The following is a 17,256-nucleotide window of genomic DNA, read 5'->3' as shown; positions in this document are numbered from 1 at the left end:
CAACCAAAGATTTAAAATATTTACATCGAAACACATACACACATGCATAATCCCGTCGCGGCATTAAAAGCGAACAGTTCATTGGACTAAATTTTTAATTAACAGAATCCTCTTACAAAAGACGGCCGAGGCTTTCCGACAGCACACAGTCCCATGGACCGCTGTTACTTTAATAACGTAAAGCATAAATTGTATTTTATTGTAGCACTAATTGTATTTATTTGCTTTTGTATTATCGTCGCTTTTTCACCAAAACCGTTTGCAACATTTTACCGTACACTTTGTAGTCACCTGCACAACAAAAGCCACTTGCGTAAAAAAGCCAGCTAGTTTTTGAGCCACTTTTGTGAACGTGCATGTGAATTACCAATTTAACATTTATATGCATTTAATTCGTAAATACTTTCATAAACTTCTTTGTTATATCCATGTAACTGGAAAAGATAGACTTTTCAACTAACGTAATAGAATGTAACAGATTCGTACAATATAATAGGTTTTAACACCTCAGGTTACCATCAAATATTAACCACAGCAAAAATGTAAATGTATTTATTTCTTTTGCCTTTATTTCCAGTTTAGTACCAAACGATTAAATATAATTAATTCGTCATCAGTTGCGACAGTTTTTAATTAAAAATGGTTCATATATTGTTACCCTTATTTGTTATGTTTTCGATTCCATCTGTTTGCATATTCACGCAATATTGTCAACAAATTATGTTTGCTTTTAAAGCGAAATTCTCTTTTGTTTGAAAAATAAACAGAGTTTCGGCGAATTATAATATAAACAAAAATATTATTAAATGCACGCGTTCGGTTTGTTTTCCTGAAATCTTTATTTTTGATTGTATTCGATCGCCAACGTTCCGTATCCTTTATAAAAGCAAAAAATAAATTAAGGAATACATACAAAAACTAATAAGGGGTGCGTCATTTTCTTTATAAAAAATTAAACAAACAATTTTGTTACGAGATATTTATTTTGTTAATTCCTGAGACCAAAAGATACAATTTTTATTTATGTTACTTATAACTGATGATACAAAAAATAAATATTACTTACTATGTCTAAGATAAATCAAGCCTAATTTACAGCGAAACTGTTGTATATAATAAAAATAAAACATTTTTTGTATATACAGAAACAAAAGTACTAAATATTATATACATTATGGTTTGGTATTATCACGTATTATACTAGTCTAGATGGCACTTTATAATTAAGTGGTATTTCAAAACAAACTAGAAATTGGGAAAATGTAAATATACATTTTTTGGATATATCAGAGGTACATAGTATGAATATAACATAATAGCTAAGTGTAAATAAAACTAAAATAATCATCATATCACTTCTAAATAAAAGAATTGTAAATTTTAGCAAAACTTTTTGACGAGGAATATTTGTAATGCTATAACATTTAGAGAGTTCGATTAATAGTCATATTGGTTTAAAAACAAATAATAATTTAACAGCAACAACTGCAGTATACACGTATCCTATAAACTAGTGTAACCTAAATGTAGATTGTAGATATTCCTAGTAAAATAAAATAATTACATAAGTTTTAAAATTAACCGTCACAAAAACTAAAACTTCTATATACAATCAATACTTGTGGCTATCATGCACAACCGAGGACTAATATTACGCGCTTTAACCAAGAGAACTCGAAAAAGAGTCATACAAGGAAAATATTAGAAAGGAGACAAGAGATGAAAAAAAAAAGTAATGCGAAAAAGACGAAACTTATAAGACAAAAACACAAACAATACAGTGAGAAGTCGTATGAAAGCTGCGAACAATCGTTGCGAAAATATGCCCGTCGAAAAGGGCCTTCGGGCCTTAACTTCATATGCTGCGGGATTTTAGAGACGACTACTGTTTTACAACTAATGTGCAACGGAACACATTCAAATGCTGGTTTATTAAAGTTTTAATAATGCTTTGTCGCAGTTTTCAAACATATTTTCGCAAGACCTAATTAAATGTACACCACGGTTCGCGAGTTGATCGCGAACCAATGTTTGAATTGAACAGAATGATGAGTTAATTAATTATTGCGCATTTTGTCGGGCCCAGCGAGTGACAGTGGAGGCCAAAAATGGTCGGCTGAAACTATGAAATTATATCTAAATTGTGCGGTTTTACGTATTTTACATAAATAATACTGTTTATCTTTTTTGAAGAGTAACATCTATTTTTTGTTAAATTGTACTATGGTGTAGATAAAACTATGAACACATTTTGTTTGTCTCTTTGTTGTACAGATGAATTTTAGTAATCGGAGCTTTGGGGGGAAAAGCTGACTGGAGCAAGTATCAAGTCGGGGCCTGAAACAAAAAAAAATGTATAAATATCAAAACTCTAGTAGGTACTCATTTTCATTGTTATTTCTTAAATGCCACAAGGGTGTTATAACAAATTGCGTTATGACAAACAAGTGTTGAAATTGTTCAAATTGATAGGATATTTGTCTCGTTGTAAATTGGGCATAATGGGGCTTTAGATTTCATGTTAATGGGAATGTGTGTCCTGGTTATGGCCAACAATGGCACATATCACAGTGGGATATGATAATACATACGAATATGGTTAACAATTGGAATTTAGGCTGACAATTTTACCTTTTTCATACTAATTGTCATATCGTTCCGTGAATAAAACCGTGTAAATCGGCACAGCAGTGACGGGCAAAAATTGGGCACGGTATCGACAAAAGCGCATCGGCAAAATTTCCGGTAATTAAATGATGGCGTGGACGTGGGTCCGTGTCGCACCCAAAGATTTTGTATTCCTGACTGGCTGCCGGTTATTCGAAACGTAATCAGGAAACTAAATGCCGCCGGTCCCGAAGCCGGAATCGCACACACGTGGCCATAACCGCTGCCGGCGCGTCAGCATCCTTTAATGCCGAGGCAAATCGCGAGACCTGCATACAATGCGCCCCCCCATGCAAACACACACACAACTATTAAACTGTTAAAGGCGCTTATTTGCATACGTGCACTGCACATTCGACGCCTTTGTCCGTTAAATTCGACAGAGTATTAATTTAGTTGGGAAACCGCAGCTGAATGTACCTCAGGGATCGGCACTTGACCCCATACTGACCTCACCTGATAAGTAACCAACTCGTGATTAGTTGCACCGGCTTTATGCTCGCCCAAACTTACCACCAACTTAATAAATTTAATCACTTCATTAATTACTTCAAGCTGATTGCTAATAAAATAAAACAAATTATTTTATTCACCGTTAATAATGGTTATAAAGAAATAGTAAAATTAATGATTATAAATTGGACAAATTTTTAAATTTCAATACGTTTTATTAACAATTTTTAAAGAGTATTTATTTGATCACCAATACTAAGATTTCTATTATTTTTTATGTTCTTGAATTATTATTTTCTTCATGTTTCAACTATGTAAATGTATAACTGCGATGCAACTTATATGGCTGAAAGTGAGGGAGAATAAAAAACGTGTTCATTTGATTGCCACAACCAGAATTTTTATTATCTTTTATATGTTCTTGAATTTTTATTTTCTAAATAAAAATGTAATTGGTGAAACAGAAATTATAAGTGATAATTCAGAATATATAAATTTATAATTCAAAATTATAATTGTTGTAGAATGTAGAAAGCACAATTATAGACATGGAACTGAATGTGAGAAACATTTTTTTTTATTTTTTACTTAAGAAAGCAAAGAAAGATAAAATTCATTAAATAATATAAAAAGCAAAAGACTGCTGTAAATAATATATATAAATTCATTGAGAGAAATGAAATACCATAAACTAAAATGTTTGTCAGTTAAATAAATAAAAAGTAAACAATTTTTTAAAGAATAAAATTAGTTTAACCACAGTACACATAACAATAATATACAAAACAATAAATTAATTCAAGTAGTATGGTACATATTTTTAACATATTAAGTTGCTATAATTATGGCCACTATTGTATTAGACTAATTTTTAGACTTTTTTATGTAATTTTATGTAATTAAAAAAACTACATAATGAATAATAATAATTTTAACTTTTTAGCATCACAAAAAAAAAGGTTAAAATACGCAGTACAGTCGCAGTCACTTTTTAAAAATGTACTTACATTTACGGTCGGAGTTTGAGATTTTCCTTGGAGGAGGGACGATTAATTTTTCAGGAAACCTTTAAACGGGCTATTATTTTAATTAAAAATACGACCACGGTCTCGAAATTATTTAGGGCCGAGCAGCCCATGAGACTGGGAAAACAGAAACTGGCTCCCATCCCCGAGGAATCAAACACGTTCCAGGAACAAGACGTATGGTTTGTTTAGATGGTTCTGTCTACTTCCCACGATTTGTGAACCCTGTACGCAATTTACTAGAGAAATGGAAATTTTATTCGCCCTCCACTCAAGTGCTCTTATTCCGAACTTATTATTTTTATTTGAATAAAAGTCATATATTTCGGCTCATGTTTTATACATACGACATTATGTATAATGTATGAAATAATACAATGCGAATATTGATCAAAAATAAATTCTTGTGCTTTGCACGGGATTTCCTAATAACTTTATTGGACACGTCGAACTTCATTGCCATACCTGGCTTTATTTAAATTTTTATTACAAAATTGTTCGCTTTATACATAAAACCCATATTTTGTTTTAAATAATATTATTTATACTAATTTAATATTCATCTATTATATATTAATTTGTCGTAGAATAATTTATCTGTGCCTGGAATGAACACACGTGTAATTTGTACCTTGTGCAGAAATTTATTCATTTGTAAAATAATGCACAGACAGCGCAGTGCAAAATTATATACATTGCTGCATTCGATAATTAAGGTAATTGTACATGTATATGGGGCGTGTCATGACAAATCGACCGCAACTAACAGGTCACATCGTCTGAAATACTAGAAGTAGAAAATTATTCAAAATTTTGTGGATGTACCGGATAAATTTACCTAATGAATCACCCATTTACTATTTTTTATTAATTTCATTCTGATTTGTTCTATAAAAAATGTTATTTCATACATTTTTAGTGACGTTATAAAATAGAAGTATTGTTTCATGAATTCTTATTAATCATTAGTAACTTCAGAATAATTAGTTTTCTCCATCGTTAATATGATTTTATTTTTGTGGACATGCGGATCGTCTCATATTAGAAAATTAAATTCTAGCGAGAACTTCTGAGTGCATTAATTAGATTTTTCGGTCAAAAACCGTCAATTGTGATTGAGGTTGTTGGCTGTTTCAAAATGCGAAAAAATCTGGCGCGGTTTCCGAAATCAGCACAGACGTCTATTAAACACCGGAATTCAAATATTTGTCCGCAGTAATCTGTAATTAAGTTTCGCAAAATATCAACAACGTAAAATTAACTTCCTAATTAAAATACAAAAGCGTGTGCTACGAATTTCGTGTTGGTACAGTGTTACAACACAAAGTTGGAATTTATTAATTAAATTCGTTGCAAAAATGTTCCCGAAATTTAATTTTAATTTGCGGTCCCGTTCTTGGTCTATTCGGTTTGATTTTAATTTGTCTAACTTTTAATTCGATTTCTTTTCAAAGCTGCCGCCTTCGGGTATAATTCCGTTAAAATGTTAGGGTAGTAAATAATTGGAGCACATTTTGATTTTAGTATTTACATAATGTTATAATATTAATACAGTCCTTTTGGCTTATTACAAAATGGATTACCAGCAAAGCAATTGAGGTGAAGATTAATGAACAAAATTTCAGTTCCCATTACGTTCATCTTCGGACTAAGATTTGACATACGGCAAATAACTCAGAAAGTAAGGAGTCCCCCAGATTAAATCGAATAATCGAAATACGAACAATATTTCGTTCGTCGAATTAAAAAGACAGTGAAAATAAAAGACTACCGTTTATGAATGCTCCTATTACCTGATGAATAGTTGGATCGGAGTAATTTTTTATGGAAGGAATGTGTTTCGCATTTACGTATTCGGTCGGTAAATCAAACGATCTTTAAGCGATGCCGGCGGAGCAAATGAAAGGCCACGTTTTATACCAGAATGGATCGAGGGTAAATCTTTCGGCCTTATCGAAGGAATCCACTCGGCTTGTGCAGCTTTGTATCCCGCTAATTCCGAATACGCTGCAGTTCGCCTGCGGTTTACTAAAGAAGTCGCCGATGTTCCGCTACGTGTTTTATTCGCCGTTTCCTTCAACATCAAAAACTTCACTTGCCGTAACAGGTAGGTAGCCCCCCGATGTTTATTTACTCGATCGTTCTTCAGTTCTTGGCTGTTGTGACTGCTCTTTTCACAACTACTCAAAATATTTCTTAACTTTTCAAAGGCTAAGATTACAAAGGCTCAATTTTTAACAGTGAAATTTATTCTATTTTATTCTTATATACACTATGACTCATGTGCAGAGCAACTTTTGAAGTATTCAGACGTCTGAGTCTGAGAAATAAAAGTTTGAGTATACATATTATTATCTGCATATTTGACACTTATCTAATAGGTTTTCGGTGGTTTATTAAGAATGGAATAATATACAGTATCGGACAAATTTAGAGCGGCTTTCCATTTGTTTAAATACTAAACAATATATATACTGGCTGTAACATTCTCACATCTTTTTGTCATATACCAGATTAGACTGGAAATTCTCAGGAGATTAAGCTGGCCACTTTAAGACATTGATTTTTGGTTGAACAAACCATTCTTTAACAAACTTGGCAGTGTGTTTGGGGTCATTGTCATGCTGAAATATAAATTTTAATGGCATTTCCGATTCACAACAGGGTAGCATGAAATCTTCTAATATGTTACGATACATGAGACGGGTCCCTACCGTAAACGGAAAAACAACCCCACACCATAACACTGCGACTTCCATGCTTAATTGTTGAGGTAACATATAACATAACTATCCACCGCCAAATATTAAACTTGAATTCGTACTTTTTTCCAATCTCCTGCTGTTCAGTTCCGATATCTATGAGGGAAAAGAAGTCTTCAGATTCTTCTCTGAAATACAAGGTTTTTTTGCTGGACGTCTTCCTGGCCGCCCTGCCTTCTCTAACCGACGCTGAATTGTTCTCGAAATAATTGATTTATCTCTTAAATCTGTTAAAATTTGAGTTGCGGACATCCAGATTATTTCTAATAAGCATTTTTATGCGACGATCTAATGCTCAGGAGATTTTTCTGTTTCGCCCACCTCGTTTTCGGTTCTCCACACTTCCATGAACTCGAAACTGTTTTTGATACCACTTGTTTCGATGCAAGAAACAGTTCATTTATAAAATTTTTTGCGATATTTCTAAATTAGAGACCACAATAATTTTATTTTTTAAATCCGCCAACAAATATTGATCATTAGACAATAATTTTAATGTAAACACAATATTCATGTAAGAAAGATATAAATACGACTGAAAAATAGTTGAGTCGCTTTAAGTTTGTCGTGTACATTTTTTTTTGTTTTTAGAAATAATTGAATAAAAACAGTTTCTCTCCTACTAAACGTGAAACATATGAGGAAATGAAAAATGAACTAAGAGAAATAAAGTACCGGGCCTAAATAAATGTTTTATAATTTAGTTTTTAAACGTTTTACTTAATATTTATGAAAGTCGCTTTAATTTTGTTCTTATACTGTAAGAATGCGTTATATTTCTAATATATTTTAATAAGTTGCTTAATTGTGGCCTCTACTGTACATAAGATATAATCCTGACCTGTATTTTTATTTAGAATAATAATTTTTATAGATTAGCTGGATTACGTGAATACATATGCAAACATATACAGAAATTCCGATAAATCCAGTTGGCAAAATAAATGAAACTTTTAAAAAGTCACTCTTCAATTTTAGAGCAATAAAGTTAATTAATCTAAATATCATGTGTCAGTACAAAAAAATCACAGGTGTTCGGGCTGAAAGCGCTGCAATTCCCGCATAAAAAAGGACGTTAAGTTTAATACGGGATCATAAATTAAATACTCGAAGCATGACACGAATAAAATTTAATTGGTTCAGCGTATACAAAACGGGTACGGATTGCTGCGATGTATATCTGGCGTAATACGAGGCATAATATTGCCATTATACAAAGCGATTGAAGGATATCCTTCATCGCAGCAACGTGAAAATTTTATGCGATACATATCTGGGTCAATAAGTATTTCAAATCTGTCATAAATACTTCATTGGAAAAATATAGATGATTTGAGTTGATCACACGGACTAATTACGTGACACAGATCCTTGTAATGACATCGTGTTAATTACTATAAGTGTTCATTGCAGTTCAGTTGCCTGTTCTTGAGTGGAAAAACTAGCAGAAAGGGAGATAAAATATCAGCAGAGATTTGTTATAAATAAAATTTCTTGTACCGATCAGTTAAAAGTACAATGAAACTAATCAGATAATCCTAGAACAATGACGAAAGAATACAAAGGATAAAGGATGTGTGATTAATAATGAAAACCATGGCAGTTAAGCTCGCTCTTTTAAAGTGTTAAAATCCAACAAAAGGAGATAAAATACTATCAGGAATTTCTTAGAGTCCACGATCTAGTTCTCCGTCGACTTAGACCAAATGAAGCGACGTTAATTACACGGAATAGGAAACGTTTAACCGTCTATTCTACTTCTTTGGGTCACACTTCCAAACAACTACTACTTTTATTTGTATCTTCCTTTAATAATGAAAACACTAAAAATGCGTGACGCAAATTCAAAATACCATGCAGCTAATTTTCTTTCTAAATGTAAAACCATTAAACTTCGCCGTAACTATGATAATTTTGAACTTTTCGAATCATAAAGGGACAATCAAGGGAATTCTGTTACGGTGTATCAGTCACCTATGCATTTTAAATTCCCCATGTATTTTAAGCAGCCGTTCCAGAAAAGCACGACCTGCTAATCTTATCATCTCTTTTCCCATCATCTCCGCAACAGTTAAATGTACCAGATAAAATGGAAAACACAATACTTTATAGTGTTTTAAATTGGATTAAATCGTCTACTACGGATATGAGATCTTCTTAAATATGTCAAATGCACGTTGGTAATTTCACTCAAGATGAACGTTTTTTTTTGTAACACTATTTTGTGAGCTCGTAATGTTGTGACATTATGTTGTTTCAAATTATGCTTTCAGTAAATGTAGCATTTCGTGAAATCTTCTTTAAAAATTATGTTTAATTATTAAATATCAACTACTCTGTTAAAATTACAACAAAAATAATAGAAATTTCCCTTTTAAGTAATGGGAAATTCATGGAAAACGAAATAAGCTATAATAGAGGTTTCCCCCTTTTTTTCGAAGCCAATTTTCTTAGTTGTTGCAAACCACTCACAATTCTTAGCATAATTTTCACCTTAAACATGTCCGATCCGAAAATAAGTCATAAAATAGCATATGTACGTCGGGATCTGATACGAGTCTGGCCCACCCTAGAATCAGGGCTGTAATTTCCAATTCAGAGGATATGAATTTACAACACTTTCTAAATGCCTAGTTATAAGAAAGTAATGCTTATCTGATAAGGGTGCGTTCGTGATCTAATTTAAGGTGGCGCTGGGGAAAACCAGTAATTTCATTATTTATCCCCGTGTATATAGTAACATATATAGTACCTGTGCACAGTGGCATTACATTAAAAAAGTATTGTCGAATCAGAAATCGTAAATGTTCTCACAATTTTAATTTGAAAATTACATTGTTGGAGAGAAAATACCACATCAAGGGTGTAGATTTAATAAACTGTTAAGCATCCTTTATAAAGCATAACGCTTTGTAAATTTAATGAAATTTATACAATGTGTTCAGTCGATTTAAATATCAAAGAAGTGGCATAATACAATCGTTTATGAGAAATTGTTCTATATTTCAAATACACACAACTATGTTAACGAAATGGACACATTGTTTTCTGTTTATAAATTACAAATGTACATATTTGTAGAAAATTTTTCTTGCCGAAAGAGAGAAACGAGAAAAACGATACATTTTCGTATTGGAAACTTTCCTCTTATTAACCCTCGATAAAAACTAAGTGGAAATCGAGTTCGCCACTGTGTTTTATTGTTTGCATGTTCAGCTTCTTGTGTTTTCCGAAATAGAATCCCTATCGGCGAATCAAAGGTCATTAGGTAAACGCAATATCATTATATTCCACTCCGAAGTCGACGATATCGTTGCGATTACGGTGCCATTCAATTGAGACATTTTACATATAGTCCAAATTATTGCTTCAATCGCTAATGCAGTCCAAATTTTTCTACGATTTGAATAAATGGATTCAAAAATATATATTCGCAGCCGCTGAATGTATAAACATTAATTTTTATTTTATTTCATCGATTAAGGATAAAACAAATCATAAGAAATTATTATTATTATTATTATTAAAGGTTGAAAATTAGGTACATTTAAAACTTTTATTAATATTAATATTTATATCGTTTATTTTAAATTAAGAATGTTAAATATATATAATTTTTAACGTGTTGAACAGTTCAAATTACGAACACTGAATGTGATAATTAATTACAATTTCGCCAGTTAAGCTTCGTGACAAAAGGAAATAATGCAGACTGTATTTAATTTTAAGTCGAAGGAAAATTAAAAAGTAGAGTAATTTGTGGTAGTTACAAGAAAGGAAATAAAGGCAATTATCTTGGATCAAACTATGGAGTAGGTACAATGAATAGCATTAATTAAACAAACTTGGGTTAAAGTTGAAATCTAATATAAAATAATTGTGGAGCTGGGCTGAATAAAAAATAATTTTTTTTTCCTCTAAGTCGACTGAGAATTCTTCTGAAAAGGATTAATAAAATACACGTATAGAAATTAAAATACCCACTGTGTACCTAAAATAATGTTGTTAATGAGGAGAGGTTAAATGGAAGCAAATTAACATTATAATTTCGCATAACCATTTTACATTAGTATTTGGGTCCTGAAAACCATGTCTCCTTGTACCATGCTGAAAACTAAGTTTGCGGAATACTCGCCTTCAATTAGCCTAGATATCCGTTCCTCGGCCTCCCCGTACATGCTCATCCTGTATTGGGCGCTGCGCCTATGGAAATCCTCGCCGAACCCCGCCTCGGAAAGTTCGCCGTCGTCCGGAGGTTTCCTGGTGTTCCTCGGACGCCTTCTGACCGTCGCTGGAGGCTTCCTACAAGCTACGACTGCGGCGGCGACCACTATTCCCACTATGAGAAGTACCGCCGCAGCGGTCAGACCGATTATTATTAGGGTTAGGCCCCTTCTGCTAGAACCAGAGCCGGATTCCTCCGGTTTATCGCCGCCGGATTCTGCAAAACACATTTGTCACTCTGTTGTTCGTTCACAAATACTACTGGCTGGGATTTGTGGATGAAAAAAGTGCGGAAGCCGGTCTGAGCAGTGTGACACAGTTTCGAAGTAAGGGGCATTAGAAAGAAATTGGAAGTTTTTTTTTTTTGATTAGATGTGGGTCGACTCAAACTTCCCTTTTTGTGAGATTGTTTGACTGACGGAACTAAATAATCTTCCACTATAAATATACCTCTATAATAGCAATTAATTTGATTGATTGACATTTTAAATAAAACGTTTGTGTTGGTAGTTAATCACAAAAACTACTGTGTACAACGTTCCTAATGGATTGGTTATGTTATCAATATTTATGAATAGGTAATATTATTTACATTAAGTCAATTTGGATCAAAAAGACATTTTCTTACAAACATAAAAGCTTTGAGCTAGTCTTGTAATATTAAAGTGTTTGAAATATTTCTTATAATATATAACAATATTCTATTGTTATATTTAACATAAACATTATTTTCTTAAAATTCGGAAATTTGCATTCCCGCATCAAAAAAGCGATTTCTCATCTATTTTGTACTTTTTTTATTTTTCAACAATATTATATATTAATTATTAAAAAAATTAAACTAAATATCTATACCACTACTGTATGTACTGATATATGTATTTAATTCTTTAATTTTAACATTATCATTTATGATTTTTAATCAAATTCAGTAAAAATATTTATAGATTCTTTTATTTCATGGTATTTTATTAAAATTAATGTAGATAATAACAGTGTATTAATTTTCAATATATTGCCAATTAAATAGCGTGAATTAATGTTTGTAACATTTTAATTTTAATTAAAATAATAGTCGCAATTTAAATTGTAATTAAATTAAATAGTGATGAATTTTATTGCATTTACATTTAATTTGAATTAAATATCCGTTTAATTAATAATCCAATTACTTTGTGAAATAAATTCTTACAATGTAAAACCGGACAATTCGAATAATACAATTTGCTCGTGTATATTACATGTAGAAATTTCAAGAAATCGCAATTTTCCTCAGTATCCGTATATTGGACAATTACTTAGTGGCAAACGTAGTTAATAGAGAGCGGTGCTCCGATTACTCTTTGCATGTGAACATCCATTTTATAATATCGATGGCCAATAAAGTTAATCTGACCCGGAACTGTAATAAGCAGTGGTAATACAATTAAGTCCATCGGTTCAATCCAATTATTTCAAGTCGAGCCGAACATCATCCGACATGCAATGCGTGCAACATCCTCTCCCACCGCCCACGACTAATGACCAAACTGTTGCAGGACGAAGACGGTAATTAAGACGGATCTCGAAGGTTTTCCGAACAATAACATTCATGGACAAAAAATGCTTTATTGTTGTACGTACGAAGGAGCAATTTATTATACGACGTCGTAATTGTCTTGTCATGACAATGTGTACACATGACCGGCCGTGTTCTATTTGCAAACTCGTGTTTTATGTGCAACGGGGAAAATTGCTGGGGACACGAGTTATTTTTCATTGCACCCCGACGTCGGGGAACGAACGTATTTTGATAAATAAATGGAAAAATTGCTAATATTTTGTTTGCCGGCGATTCGTGACGTGTATAAATATTTCGTAAGTGAACTTTGATGTTTCCCATAAACCACGGATTATCGAGTGCATCATCTATTTCCACTATTTTGTCAAGTGATGTTATACAATGTATAAGAAAAATGTTCTACAAGATATATAAACATTTGTAATCCCATATCTATTTTTTTTTAATATAGAACTAACATAATTTAAACAAAAATACGTGTAGACGATGATTAAGCCAGAGCTAGCCAATATTTATAAAACAATGCTTGAAAAGATCGCTTCCGATTAGTTTCAAGTTCTATAATATTTCTGCCTGTCAAACCTAATTTTTCAGTTATATTTTCAGCGACTATGTTTTCTAGTGGTGCCTTTTATTATTAATTTGTTTTAGTGCTATATTTAATGCAATGCATTTTAACATGTAGCTTACAACACAATAAATAATTCACAACTGACATTTGCTTCAATGGTCAAAACTTCAAATTGAAGCTTTTGTGAGGTAGGTATGTACTATTTATTGCAATTGAAACAAAAACATTACTATAAACTATTTGTTTATGTAAAATATGAAATGAACTAACTTTTAAAATCTGATTTCACACTGTTAATAGTTGTTTTTAAATATTTTTGTTTGTTTACAATTTTAAAATGATAACAGTCATAACGGTGAATTTAAATTTATGAAAAATTTTAAAATAATAAGTTTATACAGATCTAATTGAACATGCCATTTTATAACTGACTGTAATTTTTATTCATTATTTTCTTACACTTATTGTCAAACACTAATTAAAAAGTAAAAATACTACAACGGTTACCTAAATAGATTTATGAAAATATAGTAATAAAATGTCTTAATACATGTACGAATGTAAAGGGGTTGATTATTTGCTTTTTCATGTATTTAATAGTAAGAGCTTCAACAAACATCAATTATTATTTAAATTTTAATAAATAGTTAAGGAACAAATTAGGAAAATTATTTTTTAAGTAAATTCTTAGCAGTAATAGTTGCCTTAGGTATAGTAGGTACCTCAGAATTTAGTGTGATCGTGAGACACCCATAAAGTTCTTTCCATGTGAGAAATTTCAGGCATTTGCTTTGAATTGATAAAACAGTCCGCTTCCTGTTTTTATGTGCCCGAATGCTTCGCATTTCGATCTCCCAAAATTGTTACAGAATAAATTTTCCACACTTGACAAATAGTTTTGATCCTTCAGTAAGTAAGCAGAAAGTTATTTTATAAGCTGCAAATCGGTGTCAGATTAATTTTTCCTTTCCACACTTTTCTAATTAATTTCTAATCAACAATACAATATTTTCCATTTCATCAACGGCAGCAAACATAACGGAAAGTTGGCAAGTTTGGTGAAAAGTTTTACGAAATTATCAAAGAAACGATATCAGCCAACAAAGATTTAATTTAATATTTCAGTAAATAAGCGAAGCAGGAAAAATCTTTTTAGTCGACCCAAGCACACTAATTTACTGTCACTGTCAAAATTTTCCAGACAACTTTCCGTTTTTATGTTTTTTAATACTATAATGTCACCCGATGCCCCTGGGAATGTGAACATAACGAAATTGTATATGAAATGAAGAGGATAAGAGAATACGAAATTAATGTAATCAAATTATTTCGACTGAGATCGTTCTAATGTGTATTTGTGAAAAAACGGCAGAATGGGGAGACTGTTGTTTTTCAATCCCCAATTTGTACCGCACTCTAAGCGTTTCGTAATTTATGCCACACTCTATGTTATTTTATTTGCTTCTCATTTATTCACCAATTTAGGTTACTTTACTACTTAACGCTAATTTGTAATATAAAAAAATGGGATTTTAGGTTTAATAAATAGATTATTTTGTATTAATTTATTAGTGATTTGATTTAATTAACTACGTTTTAGATACGTTTTAATATAAATGTTCAAACAGATAGTCTAATCTTAATAACTAACGATGAAGAACTTTGTGAAGCGTAACAAGTGTTCCTTTTAAAATAGCGGAGACAGGTATGCAAGGTTACATGTAAATACATCGCAAGGTTATAACCCTTACGAAGTTGTACTCGTGTCCTACTTCTGAACCGTTATTTTGTTGTAACAGTAGAGTTTTATTACAAAACTAACTAAAACCTGCAGTCATACCGGTTCGTTCCCCAGATCTTACACGGTCACGAAGTGAGTCTCTAACCTGTGCAATTCTCTTTAAAACGATCTCCGCACTGCTAGACATGCAGAGCGCGACCCCGCGTTATTGTCACCGTCTTCCGTTAATTAAATAAGGGGCCCGCTCTCACGGGAACTACTCACCGCTCTCCTGGAGTGGCTCCTCCGATGGGACTCCGGGACCACCCGTTCCTTCGACCCGGAGGTTGGGCAGCACGACGGGTGGGTCGCTACGGCCCTTGGCGTTCTCCGCGTACACGACCACGTGGTACTGTCGGCCGGATTCAAGACTGTGAAGACGGAAAACCGGACGCTCGCCTAGCACCCGGTACATGGGACCCGATTTTTCGCCTGAAATTTTCGGGACTAGACACTGGGGGCTGTAGTAAGCTGTCGGGGTGGTTGGTCAATATTATTGAGTTATTGCTGTTGTACCTACATTGGATTAGTTACGTCCGTTTGGTTTTATCTTTAACTAGGTTAAATTTAAACAATTAAATGATTAAAGAAAATCGTTATTAAATTCAGATTCAATATTTATTAATTTTATTTTTATAAATTATAATTAAATTTGATTATCTAAAATATTCGAATATTTAATGAAGAAAAAAGATTTTTTTTTTTTTGTTCTTATAAAATTTTTCTTTTCAGTTTTGAGGTAAGCCAAAAGTCAACGTCAATGATTCAACTGTTGAATACAGACTTAGTTGCTACTTGAATAATGTATTTTAAAACTTACAGGAAAGCTTATTAAAATGTTTTCCTTTTTTTTTAATTTTTAAGTTGCTACTTGAACATTTTATTTTTAAACTTTATGGGATAGGTCACAAAATGACTTCAAGTATTAATACCCATTCTAGGCCATAATTTTTTTTTCTTATTTATTTTTAAAACTTGTGGGAAAAGTCATTAAAATGATTCAAGTATTGAATATTGACTGATTATAATACAAATCTATAATTGAAATTGTTATTTTCTTTTACCTTATATAAAACATCAATAGTCTATTTTTTTAATGGTTATGTTGCAACTTGAATAATTTATTTTGAAACTTATAGGACACGTCATTAAATTGACTTCTAGTGTTGAGTATTGACCCATTTTAGGACAAATTTATTTTATATGAAGCTTTTCAGTTTTATATTTTTTAAATGTTCGGTATGATTTGAACAATTTATTTTTAAACTCACAAGACAGATCACTAAAATAACCAACCAAAAATGTTGTGAATATTGTCTCATTATAGGACAGTTCCATAATTGAAAATTTTTTTAACGTTCTAAAAAGTTGAAACTTAAATGATTTATTTTAAACCTTCTGAGAAAATTCACTAACTTGATTTGACTCACACTAAGACAATTATATAATTGAAATTGTTACTTTAAAACCATAAATGCTTTAGGAATAATACGTTCACCCTTGTCCCTTAATTTAAACTATTTACTTGAAATTACGGCCAAACAAAGTTCATGCGTTGCGTTTGTTGGTAACACTATTAGTATATTAGTCGACAGCGAGCGAACTCCGTCACGAATTTCGCTCGAAAACAATTAGGAAATTGAATTGCACACCACGTACACTCGCAGAGATTTAATACCAACCTTGATCGCTGAGCGTGGTTATCCCAGGTGGAAGTGTGGGTATGGAAATGTCGCTAACTTCCAGCACAAAACTTTGGTGCAATCCGCCGTCTTTGCCGGCGATGCAGGACACTTCGAGACCTCCATGTGACGCGTTTCGCAGCATACAGTTCTTCGGAGATTCCGGCGCCGCTGAAAAGTCAACGGAAAACTTTCAGTGTTTCAGGACAACTTTCGTCGTGCCGCAATCTAAATAAATATTCGGAATGTTCTCTTAAGACCGACGCGCACAAAAAAAAACGAGCCAAACTTATAAAATGTTTATATGTTGCATTATGCATGAACGTGTTGGGGGATTTTAATATCAATGGAAACAAATATAGTTTTTTTCTTAAGACTTGGATGACGAAGGATGCGGAGATTAAAAACAACTATGACTTGAGAAATGCTCACAGTTTCCAAACTGAATTGGACAAAATACATACATATTTATGTGTTTCAAAGTGGATCATCACATCAGAAATCACAAACTTTTCATATTTTAATGTGGAA

The 17,256-nt window shown here is 32.3% G+C and overlaps 1 protein-coding gene across 1 annotated transcript in view; it reads right to left on the bottom strand.

The window, feature by feature from the left end:
* Nucleotides 1-1,014: 1,014 nt before the first annotated feature.
* LOC109594967 (neural cell adhesion molecule 2) overlaps nucleotides 1,015-17,256 on the bottom strand; it is a 65,953-nt gene continuing 49,711 nt past the window's right edge. The window contains exons 11-14 of the mRNA XM_049961501.1: nucleotides 16,726-16,896; nucleotides 15,269-15,475; nucleotides 11,043-11,348; nucleotides 1,015-2,337 (exon numbers count right to left, since the gene is read on the bottom strand). Coding sequence (XP_049817458.1) covers nucleotides 2,282-2,337; nucleotides 11,043-11,348; nucleotides 15,269-15,475; nucleotides 16,726-16,896 — 740 coding nt within the window. The 3' untranslated portion in view covers nucleotides 1,015-2,281. The remainder of the gene's footprint in view (nucleotides 2,338-11,042; nucleotides 11,349-15,268; nucleotides 15,476-16,725; nucleotides 16,897-17,256) is intronic.

Source organism: Aethina tumida, chromosome 1 (genome assembly GCF_024364675.1).
Source record: "Aethina tumida isolate Nest 87 chromosome 1, icAetTumi1.1, whole genome shotgun sequence".
Lineage (NCBI taxonomy): Eukaryota > Metazoa > Arthropoda > Insecta > Coleoptera > Nitidulidae > Aethina > Aethina tumida.
This window is presented reverse-complemented; position numbering and strand designations above follow the sequence as displayed.